General features: G+C 37.5%; 1 protein-coding gene across 2 annotated transcripts; it reads right to left on the reverse strand.

Moving 5' to 3' along the window:
* Positions 1-226: 226 nt before the first annotated feature.
* vps41 (VPS41 subunit of HOPS complex) lies at positions 227-19,087 on the reverse strand. 2 transcript variants are annotated; one of them, XM_056738540.1, is made up of 29 exons: positions 18,900-19,087; positions 18,414-18,452; positions 15,351-15,458; positions 12,987-13,064; positions 11,916-11,990; positions 10,810-10,872; positions 10,361-10,426; positions 6,657-6,776; positions 5,826-5,972; positions 5,621-5,687; positions 5,436-5,533; positions 4,876-5,005; positions 4,604-4,719; positions 4,457-4,513; positions 4,288-4,349; positions 4,078-4,159; positions 3,829-3,921; positions 3,596-3,723; positions 2,822-2,966; positions 2,585-2,626; positions 2,450-2,500; positions 2,196-2,333; positions 2,012-2,066; positions 1,674-1,814; positions 1,412-1,548; positions 1,215-1,314; positions 1,091-1,135; positions 684-763; positions 227-474 (listed from the first exon to the last, which is right to left on the reverse strand). In XM_056738540.1, exons 1-29 carry the CDS (start codon positions 18,918-18,920, stop codon positions 394-396), a joined length of 2,565 nt encoding a protein of 854 aa, XP_056594518.1. In that variant the 5' UTR covers positions 18,921-19,087; the 3' UTR covers positions 227-393. The 2 variants fall into 2 exon arrangements, with proteins under 2 accessions (XP_056594518.1, XP_056594517.1); XM_056738539.1 differs by having other exon boundaries at positions 18,840-19,087.
* Positions 19,088-19,644: the final 557 nt, after the last annotated feature.

A 19,644-nucleotide genomic window follows, 5' to 3' on the forward strand; every position in this document is an offset into this window, starting at 1 on the left:
TTTTTTTAACTTGGCATGATAAAATCTTATCCTAAGATACCATGCAAAGAACACTTTTGCTTCATGTTTTATTTGATCACTTGCAAAAACACAGACTGATAAAAGTAAACCAAAAAATATATATTTTATAATGTGTATGCAGACTTATTATAATATGAATGCAAAATGGTGATAAACTGTTTTCTAAAAGGTAAAGTGGAATTGTAACAGACTTCAATCCCTGTCAAACATTTCTGAAGTGTTTATTAGTACAGTTTATTTCAGAATACAGCCTGGCATGAAGGGCAAAACCATGCATTACGAAACATAAGTAAGCAGAAGCTCATTTCCATGTTTGTTTTTAACAGCCTGGGGTAGATTTATGTATAATTTAATATTTATCAGCAGGAATGATTATTTCTTCATGTCCAGTATGCCACTGCCTGGTCCTCTCCGCTTCGCACTGCAGATGTTACAATACTGCATGCCTGGAACCTGTCAGGCAGAGAGTGATGTAACACAACTGTAAGGGTCGTCACTGTAGGGGACTTCATTGTATGGATGCTACATTTGCTATTACAGTGTTTTGACACTATAAAAGCAAATATTAACTTATTTTTTAAATATGTACATTTTGAGTCAAACCTCCAAAGCAACGCACTTGAGTAAAAAGCAACAATAAATAGTTGGTACATAAGACTTACGGTTCCAGGGGATGGAAGACACTCCTTATGGAACATGTGTCTGCAGTGAAAGACCACCACACTGAATGCCTGAGCTGTGTCTGAAACGAGCATCACACACTTGAAAATTTTACATCTTAAACTGTTGCAGCACAATGGTCATTTGTTGACAAAGACTCAAAGATTCACATTGACAATAAAGAATCAAAATGTGATTTTTTCATAAATATTATGAATATTATATTATATATTAATTGAATCTTTGACAACTAAGTGCATCTCACACTTTAATTAAGATGAATTATATTTGCAGAATGGTACTTAAAAATAATACATTACATGACATGACATATTATGCATAGTCTCTATATCAGTCATTGGCATTTGCCATTAAAAAAAAAAAATAGGTTAAAGTAATTAAAATGTACCTGATGGTAGAACAGGAGTGTGGCAGGATTCACAGATGTTTTCCTCTATAAGAACGGAGAGCAACTAAGTTTTGTGGCATTAAAAAACAGAATCTAGAAAGATGACAGAAAAACGTTTGGTTACCGTCCACCCGCACTCCTCTCTTCTGTGTTCTGTGCATCCTCTGCAGCAGAGACAGAGAATCCGCCACCAGGATCTTCTTACAACCCTCTCTCAGCAAAATCTATAGGAAGAGACATCCAGAACACAAGTGCAACATTCCTATTAATACGCACTTTCCTGATTATTCTATCACTTCATGAGGTCACAGGTCAACACACCTGTAGATTATAGTCCTGTAGGATCTTGACCAGTGAGTCCCTAAGATTGGGAATCTCCATTCCTTCTTTAATCCGGTGAATGAGTAGAATGGGATCCACATGTGTGCCGATGTTATTCAGGAGGCCGGTGATAAATGCTAGATTGAAAAAAACAAGAGACATTACTTGAATAGTAGGTTACCAAAATGCATTTTCTAAAATTGCGTTTTGAAGAATAACTACAGCATTGCTGTTGTAAACACAACAGATTGAATTTTCCTACGTGGTTTGTCTATAGAGTAAGAGATGAGATCCTCCCAGAGTTCTCGGTCATCCTGCTCTTTGGCGAACTCAATGGCCTTGTCCACGTCGGCCAGCTCCTCCATGATCATCTGCAGGGCACGTCTGCAGTTTCCCATACGGCCTAAACACAAACAATAATAACCATAATCATTCAGCGACTGCAATAAAAATGTTACATTTTAGATTTAGACTGATTGTTTTATAAAGACCGCTTCTCCTCTGTCCTCATATTTATGATGAACAAACTCTTCACTTATTTTCTTAGTTTTTAAGAGCAATCTATGACAGAAATGCAAAGATGGATGATTCAGGACTCACTGAGCAGGAAGACTGTTTCTTCCACAAAGTGCCTCTGTTGACAGATCTCCAAAGCCTGAACAAGACACAACACAAAGTCTCAAAAACTTGTACTTTATTCAAGGAATAATTCAACTATATTGCTTTTTACTTTACGTTGGCAAAAATACAAGTACATTGAAACCATGTGAAATGTTGATCAGACCTTCTCTAGCGGGCAGTGCATGCTCTCTCTGAGGAAGGGCAGCAGGTTGGGTCGATCAAACTCTGCATACAGACTGATCTGCCTCTCGTGGTACTTCTGACCCTTATGGTGGTCTCGCTTAAACAGCTTGTGCAGATACTGAAAGAAAAACAGGACATGGAGAGTCTAACATTTAGATTATAAAACAAGGGAGAATAAAAAACATCTGCATGTATTGAGGCTCATGTTAGGAGAGAGAAGACAAGTTTCCTCACGACGTGTAAGAGCTCTGGTCTGTCTTTTAACTCATCCACTACTTTGTCCATCTGATGGAAGAGAGACACAGATATCCTATAAAGCCAATTTGTGGAGGTTTAATCAGAAGACCAAGGCCAGTGCTGTGAACTCACCGATATTTTGTCTTCATTATCCAGCAGCATGTCAACAGCTTTCTGGGGGGAAAAAAAGAGCTCCGACTAAAATCCTCCAGAAATCTCCCACTATAAATCAATTTTTGAAAGCCATTTATAACAAGTTTCATCAGCAAACTTGACATCTGACATTTGATACAAGTTTCCTTCAAATTGTATAAGAAAAGTCCTAGTCCTCGATAAGGTCGAAACCGTCTTTGCAAAATAAATGTCGACCTCTTTGTCGAAATCCATGAGCAGGACAATCTTGTCGTTGATGGAGGAGAACAGGTTGTGTTTGTGAATGAGCTGGTAAACGTCTTTGTGTCTGAGTCGCAGATAGATCTCCAGAGCGCGGTCGTACCGTTGGTCATACGTGTATCTGTGAACACACACATGAATGCATAGTCAGTCGTAATTTGTGCACCATTGTTATGTTCCAAACCATTATTACACATTTAAAAACTGAATTTCTTCGAGCCACCGAGAAACGTCATTCAAAAAGCGTAATCTAAAGTAGTCCGAATACATGGTCTAGGTTACATTAGTCGAAACATTGAGCTTGAGAAGTTAAAAGAACAGTTCACCCAAAAATGAAAATTCATGTCCCTCGAGTTCTGAATACATTTCTTTGTTCTGATAAACATGAAAATATTTGGAAGAATGCTTTTGAGATGTAACCAAACAGTTCGTGGACACCATTGACTACCATAGTAAGATGCTTTACCGATTCCTTTGTTCTGTTGGACACAAAAGAAGATATTTTGAAGAATGTTGGAAAGCAAACAGTTCTGGGGCACCATTGACTACCATTGCCATTTTTCTACAATGGAAGTTAATGGTGGCCAAGAACTGGTTGGTTACAAGCGTTCGTCCAAATATCTTTCTCCATGTTCATCAGAACAAAAGTAATTTATACAGATTTGGAACAACCCAACGGTGAGTAAATGTAAATATTCTTGGGTGAACTATCCCTATAAGAAGTTTAAAAGGATAGCAGGGATCACTTACAGTTCAGCCAGTGTTGTGAGGAGTGTGCGGTTACTGGGGTCTTTCTTCAGGTGTTCATTCACTGCCTGAATTATGGCCATGTTGTTATACAGTTCACCAGGCCACTCACGAATCAACGTGGCAAAACCCTGTGCAGAAAACATCAATGACCTTGAATGACAACCATTTGTAACATCTTGCATCTCTCCACCATCAGTGCGCATGTAAAAAAAATTTTGTGGAAAGATATGTACTTCATAGTCAGTCTTGAGGAACTCATGCAGGATCATCTCATAAATGGCTGGCCGGAGTCGAAGGTCTCCTCTTGGTAAGTACCGGCTGATGGCCTGCAGACAAAGAGAGAGATTTACATTGTGTGTTCGGGAGATGCCAAATTTCCGCAAAGATTTATTCAAAGTGATTATCCAAAGTGCATTTTTGGATTTATAGTATTGAAAAGAAAGAAAGAAAGAAATGCACGAGTTTATGTCAGCAGCACTTACCTTCAACTGTCCGATGGTTTTAAATCTGTACACCTCATTCTCCCAGAGATCCATGTTCTTTCCCAACACTTTTTGACATTTTCTGAAAACGAATAGAGAAACAGATAGACACATAGTTTATATATCAATGAAAATGTGCACAGGATCGTATACTGTCATATACCGAACAACTGAATGACATTCAATAAACATCTTTTTTTCATTTTATACCTGGCGGCTGCATCATAATCCCGTCTCTCCACCAGATGATTGATGTACGACATTCCAATTTTCTGTTCACAAACCACAGAAACAGTGAGTCAGGATCAAATCTGAGAGCTAAATCCAGTTCTCACGGAATGGGAATCAGATTCCTTAATAAAGACGTGTTTGTTCTTACTTGAACGTCGTGGCGTTTTATGTTTTTAAAGCTGATCTCTGCAGCCATCAGTGCTTCCTGTAAAAAGATTAAAAAATATATTTGATTAAACTGAAGATCGCGTGATCCGTAGATTTGAGAAAAAAAAAGAATATTCTGGACACGGACCTCATATTTTTTCTTCTCCAGCAGCCAGTCAATGTGATCATCCTGATCTCTTTCCTTAGCCACTACGATGTCTTTAGGGCTGATAATGTAGAACAGAGATTCACCCTCAGAGTGTTCTGGAATCACAGCCGTGATAAAAAAGATTTCAATTTTAAACACCTGATTCAATCCCATGGCTATTAAATTGTAGATTTATTAATCGAGAGCTATATGTATCCCTCTGTCCATCCGTACAACCTTCCAGAAGTTTACGTTGGACTTAGTTTTCCTACCGAGTCTGTAGTCCCTGCATTGGTTCTCTTGGAAGTTGCGTACAGTGAGAGCATCAGATGAGATCTCCTCACAACCCTCTGGTAACGGCTGAATGATGTCCAAACGTGGCCGTGTCCTGAACTCCTCCTCCTGTCACATTTCAATCAAACATTTGTCAAACGATTAATCGCGATTAATCGGATCCAGAACAAAAGTTTGTGCTTATATATTATATATGTATCTGTGTACTGTGCATAATAATTTTATATTTATTAGCACATACACACAAATCCATATATTTAGGAAAAATCTAAAAACTAACAAACAATTATATATAATTTCAATTATTGGTAAATATAAATAAATACATGTGAATATTTCCTAAAAATGTTTTCATGTGTATGTGTTTGTATTTATAAATACAAAATTGATATGCACAGTACATAGACATATATGATGTCAACACAAACATTTATTCTGGATGCGATTCATCGCGATTAATCGTTTGACTGCCCTACTTTAAAAACAAACAATACATTCAGGAACATTCAAGACATCATTATAGGATTTTCAGTTGTACCATGTGATCCGAGTTTTCTTTGACATAATACAGAGTGACCAGCTGATCTGCTAGAGGCGACAGTCCGCTGATGAAGAACTCCGTCTCAAATGCAGAGACTGCAAGAAATCAGATCAAACATATAAAATACCACATCGAGCTTCACCAATAAATGCACGAACCTTTAAATAATGATGTAATAGTACCGATCTCAACGTAGCGACTGGGTAGATCTCTCATCTCTGCTGGGTCACGCTCTTTAACAGCACATATCTGAGACACAAAACAAACAAACAAATACAAAGAGTTCGATACAGGTTAAGAAGTGAGCTGGACATAAGATGAGTCTATAAGCTCAAGTATTCTTTCTTATATTATAATACTTTAGATGCAATGGTTTTGAGTACACACCTTGACAGAAGAGCCCCAGCCGATGATCAGTGTAGTGTTGTCTTTCCAGCACAGACTACAGGGGTACATATCCGGCCTCAGACTGGTGTTGTCCCGCAACACGTTAGTGATGCGCTGTTTGGTGCCAATGTCATAGATTTTCACACCCTGTGCGAATAAAACAAATTTGTGCAAACAATGCAATTGTTTGAAAAGTATCATTGTGACCAAAAAAATAATAGATGGAGATTCCTTCAAACTTAAAAAAAGGCCCAAATGTGACACCTTAAGAAGAGTACTTTTGAAAATTCTAGGCTAAAAGATATACTTTATTATTATATATATAAATAAATATATTTATAGTAACTTCAATTATAAAATATAGTTTTGATTTCTTATGGATGCTTTTAGTCATAATGTAATTCCTATAGTAACAATTGTGTTGTTGCAGAGTTTAATACATTTTCAATTATTCTAGAGAGCGACAAAATATATAAATAAATGGGTAGTACAAGTATTTTGTACAAATAAACTGTACATGTGTCCTTTGATGTGACAAAAAAACAACAAAAAAACAACGATGATAAATCTTCTCTCTTACGCTGTTTTATCTTATATACGTAAATATTAATACTTTAAAATGATCTTCATTAACAGTTTGTTTACCATTCTTTTGTTGTCACACCACAAGATAAATGTGTGGTTTATTTGTAAACAACCCATCTATAAACAAATAAAGGATGAGGCGCAAAGCCTTTAAGCGGTAGTGCACATACAGTATAACCACAACTCTAATAAAAATGAACTAAACAGCTAATAGACTTGTAGGTTTATTAATGTGTTTTATCGTACAACATTGTTTGCCCAGGCGATGAGGTTGGCTCTCCATTTCACATTGGTGATGTTTCCCTCTCCTTCATGTAGAGTAGAGGTCTTCCAGCGGTTTAGCCAGTTCCTCTCATAAAGCAACAGCTGCAGGACACAAATAATTCATGTAATATTAATAACCAGTAACTAATAACAGACAAACAGCCTGAAACACATGTAATGTCTGTGTCATAGCAGCAGAGGGCAGTCAAACACAGAGCAGTGACAAGCGCCTTTCAAAGCTGATCTAAAACCATTTTCATTATTTTCTCATCAATGAATGTAAGATTGCAATGTTCTCATATCTATTATAAAACTTGACTGTTCAAGGTTTGAGTTGTATAATTGTGTTAAGTGTATCATTGGTCTCCTTATATTCTTCGTACTGGCATATTCAGACTTCAGACTATCCAATTTATAACACAAGCAAGCTTGCCACTATTCTATAAAAAGGTCAAGCCAAGATGGAACTCATTTTCTAAAGGCAGTTCTATGAGGCATGTACACGTGTGCAACACAATGGCGCTCTGAGACAATCAAAGCCTCACTAAAGAATAACATACCGTGTGTGAGGAAAAATAAAATATTTGACTCTTGAGATGGAAAAACAGGCTCTCTTGACTATTAACTTCAATGAGGAGGAATTCAAAAACGGTTTATGATAATAATGCACGAAAAAGAAGACAAGCACTAGGCGGATAACCTTGAATCGAACGTGTCAAAAACGCCACACACAATCACTCGCAGTTGACCCGACCTGACTGCGGAGAAAAAGGCCGAAATAAAAGACGGTTCAATGTCGCCTAGGCTCCACACTTTTGGCTGTGTTAACAGATTACAGCACAGGAATAGGAGTTGACACTCCAAGAGCCGAGCAGACGGAATTGAATTGCCTTTGACAAGACGCGTCTTCAGTGGAAGCCGTATTGATTTTCATGGCAGGGCTGCATTATGGGGACCTTAAGCCAGGGAGACAGAAGGAAGCGAGGAGAAGTGGAAAGAAAACGAAGGGAGTTGGTCACCGCGGAGGACAATGGAGGCCGTTAATTGCTTCTGATAAACACAATGACGTTACGACGCAAAGCCATTTTATGAGAATTGTGAAAGAAAAATTTTTGAGAAGGGAAATACAAATCTTCGCAAGGTCTTGATCTAATGGGATTGTCGACTGCTTTTCTTGGTTTTTGTTTTTATCCGATTCATCGATTAATCGAAAAAATATTTACAGATTAATCGATTATTAAAATAATCGTTAGTTGCAGCCCTAATTGTCGTGTCGCATCCAGTGTGGAAAAAATTAGAAATTATAATATGGGTTCTAATGCTGGGTTCAGCCCAAACGCAAACAATCGCGTTACACTTTCTTTAAAACACGATCTGACAAAATATTTTCAACCTACGAGTAAGACGAGAATGACACGCGTTCACATCTATACGCGTCTTTGTATTGACTTTGTTTGTAATTTACCTGTGCAAAATGCTTAGCTTGCGTTTGGTGTTAACAGTGTTAAGGGCGATTCATCTTTCGCGTCTTTTGCGCGCAAGTTCATATTTTAAATTAAAACACGCGGCAAATAGGGAGCAATGCGGTCACAACAGATTTTTCTAGGTGAGTCGGCGGCATCGAGATGGAAATAATTCAACTTTACAGCGTGCCGTGCACGCATGCACCGTTTGTCATGTGAAAGAGAAAGCGTAGCAGTTGCGCAGATTTAGACGCGAAATGTGAATCGCCCCTACTGTGCGTTCACACCGCCAGCGAACTCTGTCGCTATTCTCTTGCTACGAGGTCGTTAGAAGAAGTTCCTTGCTTTGGTTACTCTAGTAAAATCTATAAACAAACCCTGCAGTAACTGATGGGAGACGGATGACATGAGTTTACTCCTATTGGTAGTCGCTCCCGATAGTAAATGATCATTTGCATAAAGCAAATATCAATTTTGTTTCGTCGGTAGACACACCAACTTCCTGTCGCCAATGTTCATGTCACACGTGTCCCCGATTCTCCGTTGAAATGAATGACATCGCCTCGCTTTGTCGCTGGGTGTCGCTGGTGGTGTGAACACGCAGTAATGCTTTCTATTTTCTTGTCGCGTCCGGTGTAGACATGGTGTGAGATTCAGATCTCTAACGGTCAACTTCACAAATACCAGCTGCACTTATTTAAATCTGAGTGTAATACATTTGCATTCAACTTTTACCTGAAGATATTTCATTTCAAAATAAGATGGCACCAAACAGATCAACTTCTTCAAAGTGCTTTCAACGTGGTCAACTATCTGCGACTTGGGTCGGTAGCATTTTGTCTTTTGAAAATTGAGTGTGTATTTGTTTAGTCCATAAGCCGAAGAGTGTTCTACATGTTGGGAACACTAGGGCACTCTGTGTAATGACTGTTATTTATTGTGCAAGAAGAGACAACATCTCTTTGGTGAACAACACTTCTGAGAAAATGGACCACTCTCTCTTTCCCTCGTGTTGACCCTGGTGTAAGGCCAATACGGTAAGAGCGTTTCACGCCAAACAGCTCGAGTAACCGTTATACACGGCACTCGACACGACAAAAATGATCCCATTCTAATAATTTAGCTTAACCCTCAGTGCTGAAATCTCAAGAGCATGAAATGAACGACAACACAAAAAGACACAATAAAACATAGCTTTGGTCCTGAAGCACAGAGTGCTGCTTTTGTTTTTTCTTCTTATCTTTTAAAAACAAAAAGTTTACAGGTTTATTACATTGTTCAAACCGATAGTTAAACCATTGTCAAACATACATGTGTATATTTATTCACCTTTTGACACTTTCTTATAAAAAATGTAGACAGGTTTTTTTGGGGGTTGAGAAATGAAAATGTGACATTTTCACAGTTAAAACTTGAAATATAATTTCTCATTGAATTTATTACCAATCTATTATACTTAACTAATGCCCCAAATGACGGAGTCCAGAAATCAGAAAAATATCAGTTTATGCACAAGTGTTTTATTTTAAAGAGAGAAAAATTCATGCATTATGGATGTGACAACATGATGCACGTTTTTGAGAGACAACATACTTTGTAGTACAATATTCAACAACTGGAGAAGGGATTTATTATAGATTTATTATATATCATTATAGAACATAAACTAGCTACTCACACTTTTTTATCATATGCCTGTTTATGAGGAATATGGACGGACGTGGATGTGACAATTCACTTACCTGACTATGAAAAACTATGCTTTAAAACCACAAAGTGTTTTGTGTTTTCAAACAACCAAATACTGACATCTGACCACCAGAATGGATGAGACGTTTAACCGAGGTCCTGACTCCCTGTGGTCATTAAAAACAAAACCCCATGGCACTTCTTCTAAAAAAGTAGGGGTGTAACCCCGGTGTCCAGGTCAGATTCCCACAACTTGCCCTTGTCAATCTTGGCCTTCTGATATTCCCCAACCTCTGAATTGGCTCTATCTCTCTGTCCTCTCTACATATAGCTTGTGTGTGGTGAGGCGCTGTTGTACTGTGGCTGCCATCGTATCATCTAGGTGGATGCTGCACACTGGTGGTGGTTTGAGGAGACCCCCCCTCATATGATTGTAAATCGCTTTGGATGGCATTCATTCATTCATAAAAACGTTATGTAAAAGCCTGATTCATTCATTGTAACGTTGACATTTGCATGGAATTGCCCACCTACCTTATTTCCTCCAGTCACAAACTGTTTATTGTTGGACTTGCTGAACTGAGGGTGCAGCGCCACGACCTGAGATTAAAACAGGAGATGCTTTAGATATCTGAGGTAACACCAACACACTGCAGCGTTTCTAAAGCCCCCTGAGTGAGTTTAACTGCATCCAGTGTGAAAACATGAAAAGTTAAAGAATTGATCCAAGCAGTCTAATACACAAAACTATTGATATAACCAGATGACAGCGCTAGCTCTTTTAAATGCGTGCGATAGGTGACATCTCTCATGCTCGACCAAAAAGGCGGCTCATGCATGATATGAAATGCCCCAGAGAAATCAATTAAGACTAGCAACACGCTGAAATTACATTGTTTTCGAGAATTATCAATGCCCGTACTGACAGGAAATCGAAATCGGAGGCTATTTCCCATACGGCAGCATTAACCGCAATAAGTTACCTTGATGGGACAGTCAAAGTTTTCGTGGAAGCCCTCCCTGGTGTACAAGCCGAACACTTGCACCTGCGAAAACAAAAGAAAGAGGAATTAGAAAGTTGAAGACAACAAACTGTCATGTCTTTAAAGGGAAATCGTAGCGGCCTGGAGATGCATTTCGTGATGGTGGATGACTAGGGCAAAGCATTATAAAGCATCGGGCCATCCAGCGGCGGAGTTAACCATCTACCATACTCCCAATTAGAGGAAAGGTCAACTTTTCCTGCCCTCGTGAGCCTTTATACTATAAGACTTCATTTTAGCTGTGCGTCAGTCCCCGACGGCAACAAACAAGCTGTAACACAACATATCAAATACACCTGTCTGAAAGAAACAAAAGGAATCTCAATAAGTGTGAGGTTTAAAAACTAGCAAAACTACGGAAACGCAAAGCAAGATCTTGTATTTAAGATGACGAGATGGAAACCTTTTAAAACATGGAGAACTCGGCTTGTCTGATACTTTTCAAAGTGTGGTCCACCGGTTGAGGCGTGTAATGTTCTTCTCAACATCTTGAACATTTTAAACCCAATCATGAAAAAAATGATGTTGCGAACACCCCCAAAAACGTGTCATATTTTGCGTAAAGTCGACAGCATGGAGGTCAGTAAGCGGAGCAGGGATTAACCAGCGTGCGGGAGCAAACAATGGCCCTCACATTGATTTTAATTGGTGTAGGTTCCGGGGGCGAGACAAGATCTGGCTTTCGCTGTTGGACCAGGGGGAGCGACGGCCTATCGTGGAACAGATCGGCATGAGAATGTGCTGATGATTAGCCTCGGCGGACTGATAACAGCCAGCTTGTGATCAATGAGCAGATACTATAGATCGAAGAGAGCGATAGAAATCACAAGAGCGGTAGAAAAGATTTCTTTTTTAAACACGTTGTAAAAGGAATGCAAATGCATTGATGCGGTTTCCGAAAGTGTATTGTATGGGATGATGCCACATGATACTGTTTAAATAGAAAATTGCATGAAAATCAAGTCAACACATGCATAGACTTATAGCTTTTGAATTATTTTAGATCTAACCGGCCGTGGAATTTGAAGTGAATGTGCAATTCTCACCTTTCCATCTTCAGAGCAGACGCCAACATGCTCCCCACTCTCATCCAAACTAATATGGTTTATCTTCACTGGACTCTATGAGAAGGGCAACGAAAAAGAGAGTACCATAAACAACTTTAAAGCACTATAGTGTAAAAATGATGGTCAAGTTATATAATCCAACATAAAACAGATATGAACCTACAAATTTGTTAAAGTTTAAAAATGGGGAGTAACAATACACATGTTCCATGGTAATATGATACAATAAACAATGGGTTCACTATTATGATTATAACAGATTTTGAACTAAATGTCAAATGAAAGCAAATTTTTAAATAAGTTTTATTATCAAAAAACTAAAGTTATATATTTTTTTAAAAATAAAATCTAGATTCTAGATTTAATTGAACATTAATAAATTAATTAATTAAAAATCAAATAAATTTGAACACAAAAACCTCACTTCTTAAAGCACTAAAAGCTATAAAAACATATACGTTATATATTTTATATATATATGTTACCGCAAGTGACATGTTAGGAACTCAACCAATAGGATTAAATGGATATCATATCAAACTATTCCAATAGCTATGCGATATATTGTTGTTACACACATAAAACACGCCCAAAAACATATGTTGTATATTTTATATATAAGTTTCCACAGGTGACATGTTAGAATCTCAACCAATATGATTGAACAAATATCATAAAACAAAAGCCTAAAATATTTCTTTTAGTATTTTTTAATATTTTCTAATATTTTCTAAGATCTTAGAAATGCAATTTATTTTTCTAAACCTAATTCCTTCAAACAGTTTCATCACGGTTTAATTGGCTTCCAACAGAAAACACTGTTTACCAGCTTAAAGCTGCAATCTGTAACTTCACATAATTATCTGTACTTGTGTTATAAATCATTATTATAAACTTCTTGTTGTGAATCGGGGTAATCGCAGTTTTTAACACTATTGTTGCACAGGTGCCCCAAAACTCATATTTTGAACCTGAAAAAGTTACAGCTTGCAGTTTTAAATATGAATGGATCCATAACAACTACTGTGAGTGACAGAGTTTCAGGCGTACAATTTCAAACTTCTGTGTAACATTTCCTTGGATGTCCAGCAGGTAAACCTTCCCAAAGTGTGTCCCGAGAGCCAGGAACTGCAGGCAACAAGGAACAAAAACATGTGAGCCATACAAGTCAAAACCACGGGACATCTAGCACTTATACAGACTTAAAAGCTGTGGTGAAGGTATTAAAAATGAGTTTTACCAGGCATGGCTGTGAAGCCTCAGTGTTTGTGCGTGTATGCTAGTGTGTGTTTGTGTGTGTGGTTTCGGCCGGTCCCCTCGAGGGCAAAAAGTGTGAAATTGCTGGAGGACAGAAAAGCCTATTTATCAGGGCGCCCCAGTGTGAAATAGCGTTTTTTCCTCTACAAAACGCTTCAACATAATATATGCACCAGAGGTCACACTTCTCTACTCTACACACCAGTGAAACACTTCGCCTGTCACACTAATGCAATTACCTTTTTAGGATTTAACATAAGAAAACATTTGCCATTATCTCCTGAATTCGCAATATTACTGCTGGCAAAATCCACATTTATGTCATCAATAAAATAAAGTAAATTAAAACTTGCTCTAGTTTTGGAGTTTTCTAATTTTCTAGGTTTCTGGTTTTACTTTTTTTTTTTAATAAATTATACAATCCTTCTGTACTAAATGAAAATATATTTAATGTCAAATAAGAAAAAAATGTGTTATCCATAAAAAATTGATAGGCTTGTAAAAAGTGAGAGGACAATTAAAAAAAATATGTTTAATGACGTCATCCAAAGGTGCTGTTTCAGAGGCAAAGCAAGTTATTAATATTCATATATTCCATATATTTCCAATTCCTATTACCTCATGATTAGGAAGTACAAAAATAATATAAATATTTTTTCTTAAAAAAAACATTGTTTCATGAATTACATTGTAAATACATTTATACATAAATAACTGTATATTACATTTATAAGGTATATGAAACTAAATCACTTCGATCTAATGTAAATATTGAGATGTATAAAGACCCTGGTTTACACCAGCAGATTGGACCCTCTTTAGAACAGCTTCCAGCTGTACACACTAAAACACAAACTGAATGAGCCCATCTTCAGTACTGCGGTTACCCCGTGTTCAAACACTCGCGCACACACACGCACACACACCTGTTTATATGTGTACAGAGCTCACCCTGTCGCGGCACACCGCACTGCCCCATGCTTCACTGCAGTCTATAATGAAATGCTTATATTTACAGGCACAGTCGAGCATGTCCAACAGAACCTCCGCAATCTCCCCAAATAAAATCAGCCCTAAATAAATAAATAAAAGAAGTGGCCTCACCAGCCTCAGTGGCTCTTAAAGGGATTTATCAAAATGAAATTGCTGAAATGAAATTTGGATCCCTGGCACTTAAAATATGAGGCAACATTAGGAGTGTGAGCGCGTACGTACACGTCTAGGTGGCGGAATGCAGACGCAGCAGTGCTTTAAAAAGATAGAAAGAAAGAGATAGACATAGAGTGCATCTATAAAAAAGGGAATAAAACGAGGACTCTCATTGGAAATTCAGCTTTTGAACGTCTCTTTCTAGTGCAAGCTTGCCTTTTTTGGAGAAGCGGAAGGGGAGGAGGAAGTCCCGAGGGAAAAAGCAGGAAAAGTGTGGGGGGGTAAAAATCAATAGCGGTTAATAAAACATCAGGTGAGGAGACATAACTAGGTATGACTACTCCTCCACAGCGTCCGTGCATGAGTGAACCAGCTGCCATGACGATTAACCAGCCCACGTAGAATGTTCCACCAACAAAAATATCAAGACGGGGAAAAACTGAAAGAGGACAGGAGAAAAAGACACAGAAATCTAAAAGAGGAGGAAATGAAAAGGAAATCAGTGGAGGGTTGGTGGCCCGTGAGTGTTTGTGCGAGCACCTTTCTGAGAGAATGTGTTGAATGGTCAGAGAACGTTCAAATTTTTTTTTCATAACTGTGATAGAGTGCAGATTATACATTTATTCGTAAATAAGTTCTTAGTTACCAACACATGGAAAAAGAAAATTCTCACAGAGTAAATAAAGGATTTACATGTGGAATGCAATAAAAAATTTAATAAACAAATGAGAAAAAATCTATAAAATTTCATACCCAAATCATTTTCAAACAATTCCAATTAAAAAAAAAGAAATTGCTAGCTTTATTGTATTCAAAATTCTTGAAATTTTGATTACTTTAAACAAAATGTTTGAATATTAAAATATAAAATTTAAAATAAAAGTTAAAAATCCATTTATCACAGATTATTTGTCGCTTTCCAAAGTAACATTTAAAGACACAAAATGTACATACGCATCATGCCTCAAGCATGGCACTTGATTAGTGAATAAATACATGCATAAGCACCTTGTCATGCACAGTCATGCAGCTGGCTGCGTCCTTCTGTAGGATCTCTGTCACGCCATTGGTCAGCCGCTCGTACTTCAGTTTAGGCTCCTCCTCAGTGTCCTCCTCCTGATAAAACACAAACCTCATCACCTAAATCTTCAAATCAACTTTATTTTAAGCAATATGAGAGTCAAATTCACATCTTATCAAGCAATTGAACGTAATTTTGTACGTTCTGCTCATTCTGTACATAAGACATCTTAAAAGAGTCCTTACTGTAATGCAATACAATCATGTCTTAACATAAAAAAATGAATATGATGCAAAATATGCTGTATATTTACAATGAATATGTGTTCACCGTTCATGTAACCGGGTGCTGTAAGAGCACAATCAGACCGGAGGTATTATCCAGTCACCACGACTTCCCTTGTCCATTTCCTTTTCTGACCAGATGTGAAATTTCTAATGCCTGAGCATTTGTCATGGTCTACAAAGCCATTAAAGACAAGAATGGAGAGACATAGAGAGGGGGGGAATTCTTGACAAACTTTGTACGGTGGGGAGGGGTGGATAATATCTCTCCTGTTTCATATCCCATAATTTCTTCCTCTTGTTAGTGTTTGCCATCGCCACGGCGATGTGGTGGATGAGTGTTGTGCCTCATTCCCTGCCGCTCCTAATTGGTGCCCTGGGGAGCAGGGGATGAAGGGAAGTCTGTCTTTAATTGCCCCTTTTCTGGAGTGGTGTGACCGTCCACACACTCTTTTCCTGCTCATCCTTCATTCTCTCCTCTTGTCTCTCTTGCTAGAAACTTTGCCGGGCCCGCTACGCTGAAGCATTGGGTCTCAGAATCACAGATTAACGTCAAACGCTGCCAGCATCTTTCCTCATTTCACTGCATGACATCACATTTAGATGCTGTGGCATGTTTACTGTATTTCAAGCTTTGAGAGCTGTTTTCTTCTCTTCATAGGTTAGACGGATTTTTGATGTTAAGGTATTCTGAACAAAGGGTAAAACGCTTAAAACATTTTTTGTGTTTATTTAGTTAAACTCGCTCCAGTCGTGTATGCATTATGGAAAACATCGAAGTTAATCGAAGGAGACATTTAGGAAGAGTATTTTGCATAACTTCCTCATTTTGTGACCCACAGAAGAATGTCATTATACAGTGTATGTAATGACAGAATTTGGGTTTTAAGGTAAATTTCTTTAAATGTACAACCAACTGAAATCATCATGGAGAGAAAGGCAAAATGGAGAATAGGAGGATGAGTGAGGTGTTCGTCTGAGATCAGATTTTTACACAACCTCCAATACATCCATGATAAAATCAGGGAGTGTTATAGTAGGGATGGGGAGCAGAGAGAAGGAGAGAGAGAGAAAGAGAGAAAGAGAAAAAAGAAAGAGCGAGAGGATAGGATAACTATACTTTTGTTTAATTTTAATTGAACAGTTTCTCTAGAATAGAGGGCATGAATTGACATCACTCTTCCATGTGACCATGTTGGGACAAATCCTGAACACGCTGCCCTGGATAGCAAAATCCAACAAAACGGCTGAGGAGAATAGAAGAAATAAAGAAACCGTGACTAAAACACGTAATTATTTGCTGAAATTACAAGCAAAAGTACTTGACAGTGATCCTTACGACTTCCCTACGATTTACAAAGGAATCAGGTGTTCCTGGACACTGAAATACTGCACAGAGTTTGGTTTCCTGTTGTTGAAAGCAGTCATTTTCCAGAGTGTTTTGCCACTCAGGTGGGCATGCTCACATGCTGTTCACGTGGTTAAGTGACGACACGTGATGTTCCAACCCTCTGTTGTTCAGTTCGTCTTTACATTCTATTCACTGTTTTACATGAAGTCTGCATGAAATTAAAAATGATATTCCTAATTGTTTTACACAGTGTAGAATTGTTTATTATAATTTCTTTAATAATAATAATAATATTAATCTCCTCCCCCCCTCGAAACGAACTCTCTTCAATTCTAGCGATATGCATGTGATATATTGTTCGTTACGGATGTGACATTTGTGCGTTACGGATGTGACATTTTGTGGATGCGACATAAAAACGCTCAGGGAATGTATTCGTTACCAATATACTTAACCTTTTGTTTATGTTTTACTGAACACTTGTTGATATAGTTTAAACATCAGAAAAATAGTCAAGTCTTTGCACAAGTTTTCTATTAAGAAGAAGGGAAATGAACATGCGTTATGGATATGATAAAAAATGGACAAGGTTTTTGAGAGACCACTTTGTAGGATTTCTGTGAATTATATTGCAAAAACCTGATGAAATTATACCCAACAAATTAAGAAGGGATGCCTTCAAAACCGTGCTGAAAACGTGAGCTGCGCCGCTTTCTCTAGTCAAATGACCAACGGCACTCTGAAAAGTAGAACTATTGAAAAGTAGAACTCGATGCGGCGTTGACAAGCCTAAAAAATGTCGCTCCCCATATATTTCAAATGACGAATGTGCGCAAAAGATGCGAAATGTGAATTGCCCCTTAAAGATTTATTCAGATGCCGTGTAATGGACCTCCACTGGACTTAAACTGGGCTCAAAAGTAGGGTCTAATGTCAAATGATTTTACTGTGTAAATAAAAATCCTACATGCAGTGGCATACATTTAAGCCGTATGAAAACATGGAGGTATGTCATGCATTAGATATCACAATAAAATCCTCCAAATTCAATAAACCCAATGATATCTGGTATACAAATGTTGTTTGAGCCTTTCGTAAAACTAACTTAAAGAAACTGTCACACTTACTACGATCATGATCCACTATCAAGTCTGAGAGCCATTAATCCATATGCAGACTGTGCTTGTGTTATCATTCATTAAAATATATGAATGACAACTGTTTAAAGTTGGTTATAATGCAAAAGAAAGGTGTGTTAAGAAGACTAGCCAGATCAGATAATATATTGTAATATTTGTATAGGGTTCTAACTACTAAATACAATAGATGGCAATTCAGATATGTGTAGTGTAATGTAATTGTTTATATTAACACCAATGCATTGGCTTATTTGACAAAAACAGATTAAACATTACCTCAGAGTCATCTGTTGACTCTTCACTTGGTTTTCTTCCCTGGAGAACAGATAGAAGAAAAATATACGTAAAACACATGTTTTATGTTCAAATAAGAAAAATGATGATAGTACAAGTTTGCAAAATCAATATTAGTTTAAATAAAGTTAGTTTTTCTAACACTCAAACACAAATACACGTGATAAGGGAAACGCTAAATGCATCAAAGAATATAGGAATTAACTAAACGTTGTCTATAATAGAGGACACGAGGTTATCATTAAACTAGCTGACATCATAAGATCTGCAGTTATATTAGTGGATGTCTAGTCATGTTAGCCTGTCAGCTTGGTCATACGTCTTTGAAATATATGACATTGACTGTTTAAAACGTAACTCTAATAGCCTAAATACAGTAAAAGTAAAGCATGCACAAACAACACATACAGTATTACACAGTGCTCTGTGTATCCTGTCATTTGACAGCAGAAGTGTACAAAAGCCTACCAGGTCCTCCACTTCCGACATGATACAAGATTCGTTAGGGCCGAAACTACGTCGATTCCGTTTCAGTCTTCTAACCTTATGCCTGTCATTAGTAATAATTCTTTTATTTATACTTATAAACGTTATTTTGCAAGATCAAATGCTAGTAAAGCAGCGCAGCTACTAATTTCTCATCACGGGCGCTGAGTACAATCACATGACAAAAACAGGAAGTGTTGGTGGTGCATCATGGGATATGTAGTACAAAAGCATGCTCATTTGGACATTTTCACCAAGGCTGTGCAATTTTTAATTTAGTTTTATTTTATTTTAGTGAAACATGCTTTCTTCTACCTTCTAGATTTAAATGAAATCAATCGTGATGAAACATTTGCAGATAAAACGCTAAATGTCATCACATAATTCAGCTGACCCCTGTTTGGTTTGACCCTGTTTTGTTTTGCTCAATCTAATACATCAGTCAAAATAAGACGTATGCTGAGATATAATTTGACGTTGAATTGTGTAATAGACTACCATAGGACAGAATCGTTTGAGACAGGCTGTCAATATGTCTCATATGTTTATGCTAATATTGTCTGGGAGGGTAAGCTTTGCTTGCCATTTTTATAGAGGTATTGAATTTAAATACTGGACAACGCATTATGCGAATTACCAAATACATATCAATCAACATTATCCATAGAATAGCATTTAATGATGGTATAATAAATGTTGATTATATTAGACCAATACCAAAACTGTA

Source organism: Triplophysa dalaica, chromosome 23 (assembly GCF_015846415.1).
Source record: "Triplophysa dalaica isolate WHDGS20190420 chromosome 23, ASM1584641v1, whole genome shotgun sequence".
Lineage (NCBI taxonomy): Eukaryota > Metazoa > Chordata > Actinopteri > Cypriniformes > Nemacheilidae > Triplophysa > Triplophysa dalaica.

Bases quoted from the DNA above. Each gene is read 5' to 3' on its own strand.
- vps41 (XM_056738539.1), bottom strand. From the start codon at position 18,920: ATGTCGGAAGTGGAGGACCTGGTAGGCTTTTGTACACTTCTGCTGTCA. The intron at 6,777-10,360 runs GTAGGTGGGCAA...TGTGTCCTGCAG, and splicing joins TTGTGACTGGAGGAAATAAG to CTGTTGCTTTATGAGAGGAA. The intron at 2,967-3,595 runs GTAAGTGATCCC...GTGTGTTCACAG, and splicing joins CTCACAACACTGGCTGAACT to ATACACGTATGACCAACGGT.